Source organism: Bos mutus, chromosome 1 (genome assembly GCF_027580195.1).
Source record: "Bos mutus isolate GX-2022 chromosome 1, NWIPB_WYAK_1.1, whole genome shotgun sequence".
NCBI classification, from domain to species: Eukaryota; Metazoa; Chordata; class Mammalia; order Artiodactyla; family Bovidae; genus Bos; species Bos mutus.
In genome coordinates this window covers 131,005,395-131,019,790 of record NC_091617.1, presented here as the reverse complement: position 1 = coordinate 131,019,790, position 14,396 = coordinate 131,005,395, and the positions used below count along the sequence as shown (strand labels likewise).

Below are 14,396 nucleotides of genomic sequence, written 5' to 3'. Positions count from 1 at the left end.
GTGAATGCAGGGCACTCACACTGAGGGCAGGGCACTGAGACACAGCAGCACGTTGCCAAGTTGGAGGAATCGTGAGGAGGACCGTGTGGAGGGAGTATCAACTTTAGGGGCGGAGCAAGAAGGCCAGAGATTCTTGTCAGCCGGGGAGAGTATGCATTCCATTCTAGGCTCTTTGGAAGTCACTAAGGAGAGAAATGCTCTGCTCTGCTGAGTGACAAATGGTCTGAAGACTGGCAGGAAGGGAAGTAGGAAAATCTGTCCAGAGACGCAGCAAGGCAAGGGATGAGTCGCTGAGACTAGGGTGGTGACCGTGCAGATGGAGAGACCAGGACAGAGCGGGGTTGATGCCTGAGGCTCCCTGTCTTTGGAGAAGGAGTCAGAAAGAAGGGATGGTTGGTGATGGAGGAGAGGGGAGGAAAGGAATGTGGAGCAAATACTTGTTTTCCTGGCCCATAAAAAGTTAGCGGAGGAGGCGGTTACTTGAAACCATCATTGAGCCAGGGTGGAAGGGCCTGGTGTGACGCTGTCCCCTCCTCTCTTTGGCCAGGGAGTATGAGAGCCTGTACACAAGCCACATCTGGATCCCCAGCATCTGGTGCTCACCCACTCAAAGGCCTGAGTGTGACATCACAGAGGACATCACCGCCACTGTGTCGTACAGCCTCCGGGTCAGGGCCACCCTGGGCTCGCTGACCTCGACCTGGAGCACTCTGAAGCACCGCTTTAACCAGAACTCAAGTAAGGCCCTTCTCTCCTTACTCCCCTGACCCCAGCAGCCTCCCCTGCAGCAGCTGTGCTCACTGAGACTGTTGGGATTCTCTTCAGCATCAAATGAGTCTTATAAAGTCAGAATGCTGCAAACATAGACAACCCTAACTGGTCTGTTGAAAACATTGCCAGCTGCTTCCTCTCTCTCATTTTGAAATGAGACTTTGGAAGTTATTCCTGACTGTCTCTGGAAGGAAAAGTGCTCTGGAAGTGGGTAGAAGCGCTAGGACGGCCTTTCCCTACCATGATCACACATCATTAACTCTTAACACTGCCTCCCATCTGAGGCTTACTGGCCCCATCTTTGTTGCCTGTGTAAGCATCTTCTTTGGCAATAGGGTCTATACATGATCACAGTGACCAAAAACAGCCCTTTGGAAATAAATAACTTTTCTATAGCAATGGAACCTGGCAAACATACTGAGGAAGAAGTAAGGGAAGAATCTGGATTGGTGACCAAACTGGCAGAGTGCAAACAATACCCAGTGTGTAGCAGGGTGTGAGGGGAAAGAGCAGGAGCAGGGTCTGGATGGCTGGGGGTGAGGAAGCAGCTGGTCACACGGTGAAGGGCTTCGACATGAAGTCTCATCAGATCAGTAGAGGAGCGTCATGGAAGAACAGGGGATCTGGTCCAGGTCTGCCTACAGAACAGTCGCACTGGCTGTGGTGTGGAAAGTGAGCTGGAGTAGGAGAGACCTGCAGGCCATGGGAAAAGTGAAGAGAGGGCTGTAACATTCCAGCTGAACCAGGGTGGATCGTGATCCTAGAGGAGGGGGAGGCATGGGAAGGAGAGGACAAATTCTAGAGACATGGTTGAGTTAGAAGGGACAGAGCTCGGTGACCAGTTCCCGTGAGACAGAGGTGGGGGAGATGGTGATGGCACCCAGCTTCCAGATGGGGTTAGGAGGAGTGCCATCCAAGGAAGAGGACCCAGGAGGGGCGGCTGGTCTGAGGAATAAGAGATGCTGCTGGCTTTGGGCTCTTTGAGGTTGAGATTCCTATCAGACATCATCCCATGGATGTCTGATTGGCAGTTGGGAATCAGGCCCTGGGACTCAGACAGGTCACAGACACACAAAATGAAATTAATAGCTAACGGCTTGAGAGCAGGTGAGGGTGTCCAGGGACAAGATATGAGGACAAATAGAACCAGGCTAGGATTCTGGGAAACCTAGGGTTTGAAGAGAATGGAGGACAGGGAGAGAGTCAGAGAAGGGAGAACAGACGGCTGCTGCTGCACCTGAGGGAGTCCCCCAAATAGGTCCTCTTGAAAGTGGTCTCATGGAGCAGGAGGAGCGGGGATGTTGGGCAGGCTGCCAACTGGGGGATTGAGTGGAGGTACAAAGACAGCTGTGGGTGATGATGTGACCCCCGGGGACACACAGGAAAGGCAAATGAAAGGTCTTTGGGGACCTGTATTCTCTGGGTGACAGGTGACCCTCTGCTGGGAGTGAGGACACGGGGAGGTCAGGGCAGCCTCTAAATTAATGGAGTGAGTCAGAGCTTCCTGAGGAGCGTGGGAGTTGGGAGAAACCAGGAGGGTTAGAAGGTGAGGGAGCCCCTGCTGGAGGAGGTGAAGATAGAGCTGAGGGAGAACTTGGTCCTCCAGAGTCAGACAGATGGGATTCAAATCCCGGCTCAGCCACTTGAGTGAGAGGGGCAACGGCTTGCCTTGGTGGGTGGTTGGGGGTGAGATGAAAAGTGTAAATGCTCAGGGCAGTGCTGCCTTGTAATAGCACTCAGCTGTTTGTATTATTATTATTACCCTAGGGATATGCCCAGAGTTGAGAGCCAGCAAGCAGAGGAAGAAGGGAAGAGCTAGGGGGTGGGAGTGGGACCATTGGAATGGGTGTGTGTGTGTTAGTCGCTCAGTCGTGTCCAACTGTTTGCCACCCCATGAACTGTAGCCCACCAGGCTTCTCTGTCCATGGAATTCTCCAGGCAAGAATACTGGAGTGAATTGCCATTCCCTTCTCCAGAGGATCTTCCTGACTCAGGAATCGAACCCTGGTCTCCTGCATCACAGGCAGATTCTTTACTGTTAGAGCTACAGGGAAGTCCTTTTGGAATGGATACCAGTAGGAATTTTGGTGCAGGATGTGGGCTCCTCTGCCTGCCCTCTCTCCCATGGTAGGACATGGTGGAAGCAGTGGGATCCCAGTGCCAGGCCCTGGGGTAGCCGGAGGGGCACCGGAGGCTGCTGTAGCTCTGCCTCCACCCACAGTGCCTGGGCAGCACCAGCACCACCTCCCTCTGGCTCCTGGAAGCACAGGGTTCCAGCCAAGATCATTGCTGGAGGCTGGCAGCTGTTGTTGGAAAGGCAGGCATGGGGCATTTGGAGATAAGGAAGTGTCTACACAGCTCTGAGGGTGGGTGTGTGCAGTAGCAACTTGTGCTTGAAAAGGCAAGTATAAACAGGAAAAGGGCTCGCTGCTGAGGAGCTGAGGAAAGGTGTCTCCATACCTGCCCCAGAAGCAGAGGATGAGGGTCCTCACACAGGTGGAACCAGCTGCAGAGCTGGGAGGAAACTGAGACTCCTCAGGGCATGACGTCTGCTTTTTGGCCTTTGTAAAACCCCACCCCAGCTTCTCCTCATACATGAAAAATCTGGTTTTAAGGCTGTCTTGGAAAGGATCCCCAGTTCTTAAAGGGAAGCCTGTTGAGAGCAGAGGTTCTTAACCTCAATGCAAATTCAAGTCACAGGAGAGCTTGAGAACCCCTGATCTCCGGGACCCATCCCTAGAGTCTGATTTAAGTGATCTAAGTGCATCCTGTTCCTTGGGAGTTAAAAATCACCCCACACAACAGAGTCTAGAAACGTGGAAAGACATGAGCTTAAAGTCTGGCCATTCACTGGGTGACTCTGGGAATGTCATGTAACCTCTCTGAGGCTCTGCTATGTCATCTGTAAGTAGGAGTAATATTTACTTTCTGAAGCTTGCTGGTTGGATTAAATGAGATGAGTATGTAGAGTACATAGGAGAGAAGTTCCTGCCCCAACGTTGTCAGAAAATCATCTGAACGGAAATGACATGTGGTCATTTTGTCTAATTCTATTCTCTACATAGATGGAGATCAGGGGATCCAATTCTAATCATGTTTAACTTAAAAGTGGAGGAGTCAAACATCTCCTTTCTTACTGGAGGTGTTTCAGAGGCAATTCTAGTGGTGCTGTGTGCTCATATGAAACCTCTAATCTGGGTATGTTTTGCACAGTTGGCCCCTGACTTCCCAAGTCCTCCTGTCCTCTTTCCAAGCAGCTCTTTAGATGCCAGGAAATACTTTGTTCTCTGAAAACTCCCTGCAGGAACTGCCTTTCTGTTGAGTGTCCACTGACCCTGGTGCAGGAGGATTTAGCCAGAACACACTCCCAAGCCACAGCCCACAATTAGGGTGGCCCTTCCGGTCTTGCAGTGTCTGGATCTGAGAGGAAGGTCTGGATCCATCATCAGTAGGCAGGGACTGAAGACTGTCTGTGTGGGCTTTTTGGTTCCTGGTCTACTAGTGGAAAGTATCCATGGGGCCTGCGGGGTCTCTCTGTTTTGGATCCAATAACATGAAAGATGGTGTTTGTGCTTAGGCTGTAATTACTAGAGCTGATTCTTGGAATTTGTAAAACCCTCTGACTTTCCATAACGCTATGAGATGAAGACTCCTTGGACTGGGACTAGAAAGGCCAACCCATCCACAAGCTGCTGATCTGCTGATGTTTGAAAGTTAGCAGCAGACGGTATATGTCACTGATCTATGTGAATTGTACTACATGGCTGTTGTTTGTTTTTTTCATTTGCGCGTCATTCACAAAGAGTTTGCTGAGCACCTGCTGAGTACAGTCTTGCTTCTGCATGCCATGAAGCCGCATCAAAACCCCTCCCCTCCCATGAGCCTGGCGTGTTTCCACTGATGGTTTGGTCATGGTCTCCCTGGACAGAAATCAGTCCTGTCTGGGACTGGCTTTGACTCTCCCCTTGTCTTGCCAACAGCCATCCTCACCCCGCCTGGGATGGAGATCACCATGGACGGCTTCCACCTGCTTATTAAGCTGGAAGATCTGGGGCCCCATTTTGAGTTCTTCGTGTCCTACTGGAGAAGGGAGCCCGGTGCCAAGGTGAGACTTGCAGCCTGGGCCTTCGAGTTAGACTTTGGAGAAGCTCTGAGAGCTGGATGAGGAAGGCTGGCCCCTGCAGTGCCTGCTGTCTGGGGTGGCCGGAGGATGAGCAGGCCTGGGTGAAATGAGGGAACACAGGAATCGGTGTAGGCTGACAATGCTGGCAGCATCAAACTCAAAGGACTGCCTTCGTCCCACCCAGACTTTAGCTGGGAGCCGTCTTAGGACATATTCGCTGAAGTAGAGGGGCCACCTCCTGGCTTTAAACTGTCGTAGTTGGATCCACAATACCTGTGCAATGCATTTCTTCTCTCCCATCAGCATGTCTTCTCAGCCATTCTTTCTGCTGTTTAGGGGCAGCAGACAGGACTGTTGCAGATCAACTGGATGATTTCATAAGTATACGAGGCTGGTCCCAGCTTCTTGAGGGTGTGCATCTGGGCTGGGTGCAGAATTCGGGGCAGAGAGCCAGAAGCTAGCTAATAAACAACCCTAATTGTGAGCCAATGGGCCACCGGGAATGCCTAGATGGGGCACGGCCCCTCCCTGTGGGGTGGGTGCTGCAGGCCAGGCTGGGTGGGAGGTCAGCTCTCTCAGAGGGAGTGCCTGAGCTGCAGCAGCAGAAGGCATGAAGTGTGGGTGCACCTATGGAGCCCTGTCCAAGCTGAAATAGTGATAAAACCCACTCGAATCAGCGCAGGGAAAAGTAGGCTCTGTCACAAGGATTGCTGTTGTTTAGTCACTCAGTTGTGTCTGATTCTTTGCGCCCCATGGAATATAGCCCATCAGGTCAGGTTCCTCTGTCCATGCGATTTCCCAGGCAAGAACACTGGAGTGGGTTGTCATTTCCTTCTCCAGGGGATCTTTCTGGCCCAGGGATTGAACTTGCATTTCCTGCCTTGGCAGGAGGATTCTTTACCACTGAGTCACCTGAGAAGCCCTGCCACAAGGATTAACACGGTGCTGTTGGGGGCTCTCACAGAATCTGTGACTGGAGCAGGCCCAGAGCCAGGCTGCTGCACAGCCTCGCTCACCCAGAGGCCCCCGTCCACCTGGGGAGCCCTTGCTTCCCTCTGGGGGTCCTCTCTATGTGCTCTGTCCGTGGCCCTCACCCCAGCTTGCCCTGACCCCTCATCACTCCTTCCCGTGAGTGCCTTTGGTTGCGACTGACTCCCCTCACCATGTCCTCTCCCCTTGGTCCCTGCTTCTGGCTGGGTATTCAGTTCCTCAATACCAGTTCCCAGGACAAGAAATCTGACTGGTCCTGCTGATTTTATCAGGCCAAGCCTAGGGGTTGCCAGATGTTGGCTGGCCTTTGATAGACCCTTCTCTGGCCAAGGGTACCCCTGAGCTAATGCCAGGACATGTGCCCCACCACATGCCCCTGGAAGGGGAGTAGCCACGGTTCCTAGCATTTACTCCTGCTGGGTCAGGGCCCAGTAGTAGGGCCTGGCACTGTGAGCCAGGCGGATGCAGTCATGTGGGAGCAGATTGGGGCCTGGGCTGCAGGGAATGGGCAGGTCCCTCAGGTTCTTTGGGAGAGGAGCACCTGCCCTGAGTCACCTGGGCTTGGCCCAGACAAGCCTCTGCAGGTCTCAGGGGTGGCAGAGGTGGAGGGCTGTGCAGATGGACGGACAGACAGTGGATGGGTGCATGCATGAGGAGGCACTGCCCACTGGCTGAAGTGCTCCTCTTCACTGACCCTCTGGAAGTCATGGCCGGGCCAAGCACCCAGTCAGCTTTCTGTCGAAGTATGAGCCTATCAGAGAGGCCTCCCCGAGCCACTCTGCTGGTGCCTCCTCGTCACTCTCTACCTGCTGGTCCTGCTCCATGATTCCTCATAACCCTCATCACCACCTGATGTGTGTTATCAATGGTCTGGCTTCCTCATATATGACATAAGCTCTGCGAGGGCAGGAACTTTTTGTTCTCTTCGGTGCTGGGTGCCCCTGTTTTGTTCAGTGCCTGAGACTGTGCATGGCACACAATACGTGCTAAATAAATGAGTAATTTTTAAAAAATGAGTGAATGTATAAATGAAAGAATGAGAGGAACATTATGTAAGCATGCTGGAAAGGAAGTATTGACAGCTTTCCTTCCCTCCTCCTCTCCCTTTCCTGGCCTGCTTGGCTCAGGGTGTGACTGTTCTCTGGTTTCCTAAAGGAACACATCAAAGTGGTGAGGCCGGGGATCCTTCCCGTGTACCTGGAGACGGTGGAGCCCGGGGCGGCATACTGTGTGAAGGCCCGGACGTTCGTGAAGGCCATCGGGCGGCACAGTGCCTTCAGCCCGACAGAATGTGTCAAGGTGCAAGGTAAGGCAGCCTGCCTGCCCTCCTGGGGCTGCACGGCGCCTGCTACTTCCTCTGGCTCTGAGTCTCCCCTTGGTTTCCCTGACCTGCTCCCCCAGGCTGCATGGGTTCTGGTGGTGAAACTGTGCTGTGTCCTAATCCCCACCCCAATCCTGAGGTGAAAGTCCACCCTCGGGCTGGGTGGGGGTCCCTTGGCAGCTGTCTGGCACGCTTTCTCCCTGAAAGCTTCCGAGGCCTGAGGACAGACTTTGCAAAGCTGGTTGACCAGGTGGCCGCTGCCTGCGAATCAGGGGCCAGTGCAGGTGAGGCGGCTGGGGCCCCTGAAGGTCAGACCTTGTGAGAGGGTGCCCGCTGTGTATCACAGCTCTCAGCTGGGAGGGGCCTGATGGAAAGTCTGTAGAATCCTCTTCTTTAATTTTTTTCCCTTAAATTTTTTATGGTGTACAAACCTACAATGAAAATGAACAAAATGAAACCCCATATCCCATGATTCTGCCATACAGACACTGCTAGTGACATTTGTGTATAGCTTTTTAGTTTTTAAAATATAACTTTGAATATTTGGTACATATATATTTCAAAAAATATGATAAGAATTTGGAATTGGCTTCCTCCTCCTCTTCCTCATCCATGTCATTCCTATCCACTCCCCCATAGGGGTTAGCTCTTTGTATATCTTTCTGAAAACTTCCCAATGCATTTACAAGTAAATGGAAATAAATTATTATATATGTTTCTTCTTTTTAGCACAAATGGTAGCATACTCTGTGCACTGTTCTGGATCTTTTTATAGATCTTCTGGATCTATAAAGTCTTTTTCACTTTATACATATTATAGATTTTTTCATATCTAAAAAAGAATTTCTTTAACCTTCTTTTACTAGCTACCTAGTTCTCCATTGTGTGTTGTATACCTATAACTAATTTAACTACCCCTCTATTGAGGGGTGGGCTTCCCTGGTGGCTCAGCAGCAAAGAATCTGCCTGTAAGGCAGAAGACACAGGAGACGGGGATTTGATCCCTGGGTTGGGAAGATCCCCTGGAGGAGGGCGTGGCAACCCACTCCAGGATTCTTGCCTGGAGAATCCCATGGACAGAGGAGCCTGTCAGACTATAGTCTGTAGAGTAGCAAAGAGTTGGAGATGACTGAAGCAACTGAGCTCACGTGTGCGGTATTGAGAGCTATTTAGGATTTTTCCTGATATTTTGCTATTATAACCAATGCTCTCATTAGTTACCTGGTACATAGATCACTTGCTGGTGTATGTGAAGGATAAATTCCTGGCAGCAGAGTTGCTGGGTTGAAGGGATACACATTTGAATTTTGACTGCTGTTTCCAAATTATCCTCTACAAGGGTGTTATCCTTCATGTAGACATATGTTCCAGTTGTATTATACATATGTTTTGTGTCTGCTTTTTCACAAATATCATATTAAAACATTTTTCATGAAGACTTTCTGATTACCATTTTATACTATTTTTTAGAACCATGTAGGTCAAGCTTGTTAAAAAAAATTCAAACAACAGAGAAGTATGTAGAGTAAGAAGTGTGCATATGTGTGTATGAGCTCAGTTGCTCAGTCGTGTCTGACTCTTTTGTGAGCCCATGGACTATAGCCGGCCAGACTCCTCTGTCCCTGGAATTTTCCAGTCAAGAATCCTGGAGTGGGTTGCCATTTCGTCCTCCAGGTGATCCTCCTGATCCAAGTTTTCCATTCTCCCCACACCATTGAGGAGGTTTCCTTTGGCAAGTGTGGTGTTTAATTTTGCAATCATCGTGTGAGGCCAGAACTCACCAGCACAGCTGGGACTGTACTGTGCTTACTGCTCCGCACCACCCTTGCCGTCACTTGGTGTTGCTGTTGTGAACGCCTGTTCACGTCAGCACCTATGGATCTACCTCGTTTTAAAGATGCATAACAAGCCGCTGTGTGGATGTGTCACAATACGTGTAACAGAACCCCTCAACTAGGTGTATTCTGTGCTCCCCAGTGTTTTGTGACTGCCACCCATGCTGCAGTGGACATGCTTGTGCATATTATGTGTCCTAATTCTCAAGGAGATGCAACCAGTCCATTCTAAAGGAGATCAGCCCTGGGTGTTCTTTGGAAGGAATGATGCTAAAGCTGAAACTGCAGTACTTTGGCCACCTTGTGCGAAGAGTTGACTCATCGGAAAAGACTCTGGTGCTGGGAGGGATTGGGGGCAGGAGGAGAAGGGGACGACAGAGGATGGGATGGCTGGATGGCATCACTGACTCAATGGACATGAGTTTGAGTGAACTCCGGGAGTTGGTGATGGACATGGAGGCCTGGCGTGCTGTGATTCATGGGGTCGCAAAGAGTTGGACACGACTGAGCGACTGAACTGAACTGAACTGAATTCTCATTTTAATAGCTGACCTCCTGACCTGCCATGCTGATATTTGATGATGTAATAAATCATCCTCTACTTGGGGATATTTAGGTCATTTCCATCTGCTTTTTAAAGAAAATTATTTAGTTTTTGTCTGTGCTGGGTCTTCCTTGCTGCATGTGGGATTTCTCTAGTTGTGCCAAGCAGGGGCTGTGCTCTACGTGCGGTGCTCAGGCTTCTCGTTGCAGTGGCTTCTCTTGTTGCAGAGCACGGGGTCTCAGTAGTTGCAGCTCGTGGGCTCTAGAGCACAGGCTCAGTAGCTGTGGGACATGGGCTTAATGGTTCAGTGTCATATAGGATCTTCCCAGACCAGGGATCAAACCCATGTCCCCTGCATTGGCAGGTGGATTCCTAACCACTGGCCTACTCCCGGAAGTACCCATTTCCATCTGCTTTTGAAGATGATGTTCATTTTCACTGATTCATTCATTCATTCAGTGAATAATTACTGAGCACTGTCACTGGGATATAGCAGACAAGTCCCTGCCCTCACTGAGCTTACCTTCTAGTTGAGTAGACAGACAAGTAAGCAAATGCAATGGTTTCCTGTCGTGGCTCGTGCTATGAGGGAATGCACCAGAGCATGCTGGGGTGGAGGGAGGTGCAGGTGTGCTGCTGTGGGCTCCGCGGACAGCTGGTTATGAAGCTGAGGCTCTAATCTAGACGTTGCTGTGAATTGCTTTATGTGTATGTTTTGTCCTCTTTGGAATTATTCTTGGGAATCTACTCAGAGGAGGGGATGAAAGAGTCTGAACATTTGTGTGTCTCCTGATGCGTGCTGTGTGCTCAGTCACTCAGTCGTGTTTGACTCTTTTGCAACCCCGTGGACTATACCCCACCAGGCTCCTCTTTTCATGGGATTTTCTAGGCAAGAATACTGGAGTGGGCTGCCATTTCCTTCTCCAGGGGGTCTTCCTGACCCACGGATTGAACCCACGTCCCCTGCATTGGCAGGCAGAATCTTTACCACGGAGCCTCCTGGGAAGCCCCGTCTCTTGATGTGTGCTGCCAAATAGTTTCCAAAAGCACTGAGGAGACCCTCCCAGCTTCTCTGCAGCTGCATCAGCTGTGCCACCCTTCACACTGTGGGTGAGCAGCCCAGCTCAGAGGGGCTACACGAACAGGATGGAGAGATGGGGAAATAACCCATCCCCCACTTCCACATCTCCAGATGCTCAGACTTGGCACTCTCTGATACATCACTTAGTAGCATTTGGAGCATAGCCCTCCCTGTGTGACCTGGGGTAAGTCACTTAACCGTCGCCAGGACTTAATACATCAGAGTTATTATGTGACTGTGTTCTGAATTCAATATTTTCCTCCGTAATACAGATCAACGCCAAGAGAAAATTGTGAAGCACACTTTGTTTTCAGTTACCGCCCAGCTCCCTTCTGGGCTGTGCTCTTGGGCACCGCCCCCTCATCCTGCCTGGGGGCCTGGCTCTCTGCCTTCCTTCTGGCAGTGGTGCCAAGGTGTGTGCAAACACAGCTAGTGCTTAATGCATGAGGCTCCTCCCTTTTCCTTCCCAAGAAAAAGACTGTAATCTTCCTTGGCTTTCTGGAAACCAATCTGGATTCTAGAAAAACGATTGAATGGTGGTCACTCTTGTCCCTGGGGCATATGTCAGATCTCAGGGTGCCGGAGTCTGCTCTCTTGATCCGTCTGCAGAGCCAATCCCGGGAAGGCCAGGGAGGCCCAGGACTGGTGAGTGAGTTGGTCTTCAGGGCTGTCTCCTAAGCCGGTTCCTGTCTTTCTGTTTTCAGGAGAGGCCCTGCCTCTGGCGCTGGCCCTGTTTGCCTTCGTGGGCTTCATGCTGATCCTGGTGGTGGCGCTGCTCTCCGTCTGGAAGATGGGCCGGCTGCTCCGGCACTCCTGCTGCCCCGTGGTGATGCTCCCCGACACCTTGGTAACTGCTCTTCTTCCTTTCAGTGTGATGCGCTGTCCAGATGTCATCTGGGCCTGAGCGGGGCATGGACCTCCGCTTCGTGGGTTTACAAGCATTTGCACCAAGAAGGGAGAAGGACCTCCCTTCTAATCAGCGGGGCTGGGAGACCACCCTTCTGGGTGGAGGTTGGCCTCCCCCAGGCTCCCATCAGGCCTCTGCTGCTTGCCCCTAGGGCCTGGCACAGCCAAGGCAGCAGGTGTGAAGCCCAGCCCAGGAGCTCGGCGTTCCAGGAATCATGCACAGTCTTACCCTGAGGACTGGCATGCCAGGCCTTCTTTGCCCCCTCCCATCATTGTAACAGCAGCTACATCCAGAAACATGTTCCAACACAACAGGGTCAATTCATACACCAAGAGTATCCTGGGTTCTTGGGGTGAGGCGCACGTGTGTGAGTGTGGGGCATGTGGACAGTGCTTCACCTTTGGCTGGGGCAGGGGAACTATCCGCACCTGCCCAGTGATTACCCAAGGTGAAGGGTCCCCACAGCTCACAAGCCAGGAGGACCCTGGGCCATCGATCTGAGTCTCCCAGTTGGGGCAGGCCCTGTGTGCTTTGCAGGGGTGGGGGAAATGCAAAGCAGGCCTCCAGAGCTCCCTCCGTGTTGCATCTGTACAGAACTTCAGGAGTACAAGGAAAGCCCTCAAATGACAAGCGCTCCTAGGAATCCTAATGCATTCTGTTCTTGTTGCTGTTCAGTCTCTAAGTCATTTCCAACTCTTTGCCGCCCCATGGATTGCAGCATGCCAGGCTCCTCTGTCCTCTGCTATCTCCTGGATTTTGCTCAAATTCATGTCCATTGAATCAGTAATGCTATCTAATCGTTTCATCCTCTTTTTAAAATTTTTTTTACTTTACAATATTGTATTGGTTTTGCCATACATCAACATGAATCCACCACGGGTGTACACGTGTTCCGCATCCTGAACCCCCCTCCCACCTCCCTCCCCATACCATCCCTCTGGGTCATCCCAGTGCACCAGCCCCAAGCTTCCTATATCCTGCATTGAACCTGGACTGGCGATTTGTTTCTTATATGATATTATACATGTTTTAATGCCATTCTCCCAAATCATCCCCCTTCCCCTCCCACAGAGTCAAAAGACTGTTCTATACATCTGTGTCTCTTTTGCTGTCTCGCATACAGGGTTGTTTTTCCAGCTTTCTAAATTCCATATATATGCATTAGTATACTGTATTGGTGTTTTTCTTTCTGGCTTACTTCACTCTGTATAATAGGCTCCAGTTTCATCCACCTCATCAGAACTGATTCAAATGTATTCTTTTTAATGGCTGAGTAATACTCCATTGTGTATATGTACCACAGCTTTCTTATCCATTCATCTGCTGATGGACATCTATGTTGCTTCCATGTCCTGGCTATTATAAACAGTGCTGCGATGAACATTGGGGTACACATGTCTCTTTCAATTCTGGTTTCCTCAGTGTGTATGCCCAGCAGTAGGATTGCTGGGTCGTATGGCAGTTCTATTTCCAGTTTTTTAAGGAATCTCCACACTGTTCTCCATAGTGGCTGTACTAGTTTACATGCCCACCAACAGTGTAAGAGGGTTCCCTTTTCTCCACACCCTCTCCAGCATTTATTGCTTGTAGGCTTTTGGATCGCAGCCATTCTGACTGGTGTGAAATGGTACCTCATTGTGGTTTTGATTTGCATTTCTCTGATAATGAGTGATGTTGAGCATCTTTTCATGTGTTTGTTAGCCATCTGTATGTCTTCTTTGGAGAAATGTCTGTTTAGTTCTTTGGCCCATTTTTTGATTGGGTCGTTTATTTTTCTGGAATTGAGCTGCAGGAGTTGCATTTCATCCTCTGCCGCCTTCGCCTTCTGCCTTCAATCTTTCCCAGCATCAGGGTCTTTTCCAATGAGTCGGCTCTTCACACTAGGTGACCAAAGTATTGGAGTTTCAGCTTCTGCATCAGTCCTTCCAATGAATATTCAGGGTTGATTTCCTTTAGGATTGACTGATTTGATCTCCTTTCAGTCCAGGGGACTCTCAACCTTCTGGGAAAATCCAAACAACTGAGATGAGACCAGAGACAAGAGATTCTGTGAGAGGATGTCCACTTGGGTCCATGGAAGATAAATGCCATGATCCTTGACCCCCTTTTGTTCCTCTGTTCTCCTGACCATCCTTCCTACATCATTCCAGTGTCTTCTACATGCATTCCTTTCCATAAGGCTTTTAATTTCTATTCTGTTTTCCCCCAGATTTTAACGTGGACAATTTCTCTGAGTATATGCATTTCCTGCAGTGCTGTGTGAGAAAAAGATCGCTAGTGTCCATCAAACCCCAAACAAGTTCTGGAGCTGCACACGTCCACTGACATCTCTCCTCATCCTCAGCTTTGACTTTAGTACAGGCTAGCTGCACTTCAGGAGAAGCCAATGGCAACCCACTCCAGTACTCTTGCCTGGAAAATCCCATAGATGGAGCAGCCTGGTAGGCTGCAGTCCATGGGGTCGCTAGGAGTTGGACACTACTGAGTGACTTCACTTTCACTTTTCACTTTCATGCATTAGAGAAGGAAATGGCAACCCACTCCAGTATTCTTGCCTGGAGAATCCCAGGGATAGGTGAGCCTGGTGGGCTGCCATCTATGGGGTCGCACAGAGTCGGACATGACTGAAGCGACTTAGTAGCAGCAGCAGCAGAAGCTGCATTTCAGCATTGGCCTTAGTCATAGATAATCCTCCAAACTATTAAAAAGCAGCTTCCAGCCAACCTTGCAAAATCCATGCATCTTTCCAATTAAACCATGGAAAATTACCAAGTGGAAATCCTTGAGAGTCTTCAACAAGTCCTATTGAGCTTGTAAGTGTTTT

At 50.3% G+C, this 14,396-nt stretch overlaps 1 protein-coding gene across 2 annotated transcripts in view; it reads left to right on the top strand.

The window, feature by feature from the left end:
* Nucleotides 1-14,396, top strand: part of IL20RB (interleukin 20 receptor subunit beta) — a 42,577-nt gene that overhangs the window by 18,994 nt on the left and 9,187 nt on the right. For both annotated transcript variants that reach the window (XM_005889890.2, XM_070375894.1), the window contains exons 3-6: nucleotides 548-738; nucleotides 4,752-4,876; nucleotides 7,040-7,190; nucleotides 11,370-11,512. In XM_005889890.2, coding sequence (XP_005889952.1) covers nucleotides 548-738; nucleotides 4,752-4,876; nucleotides 7,040-7,190; nucleotides 11,370-11,512 — 610 coding nt within the window. The remainder of the gene's footprint in view (nucleotides 1-547; nucleotides 739-4,751; nucleotides 4,877-7,039; nucleotides 7,191-11,369; nucleotides 11,513-14,396) is intronic.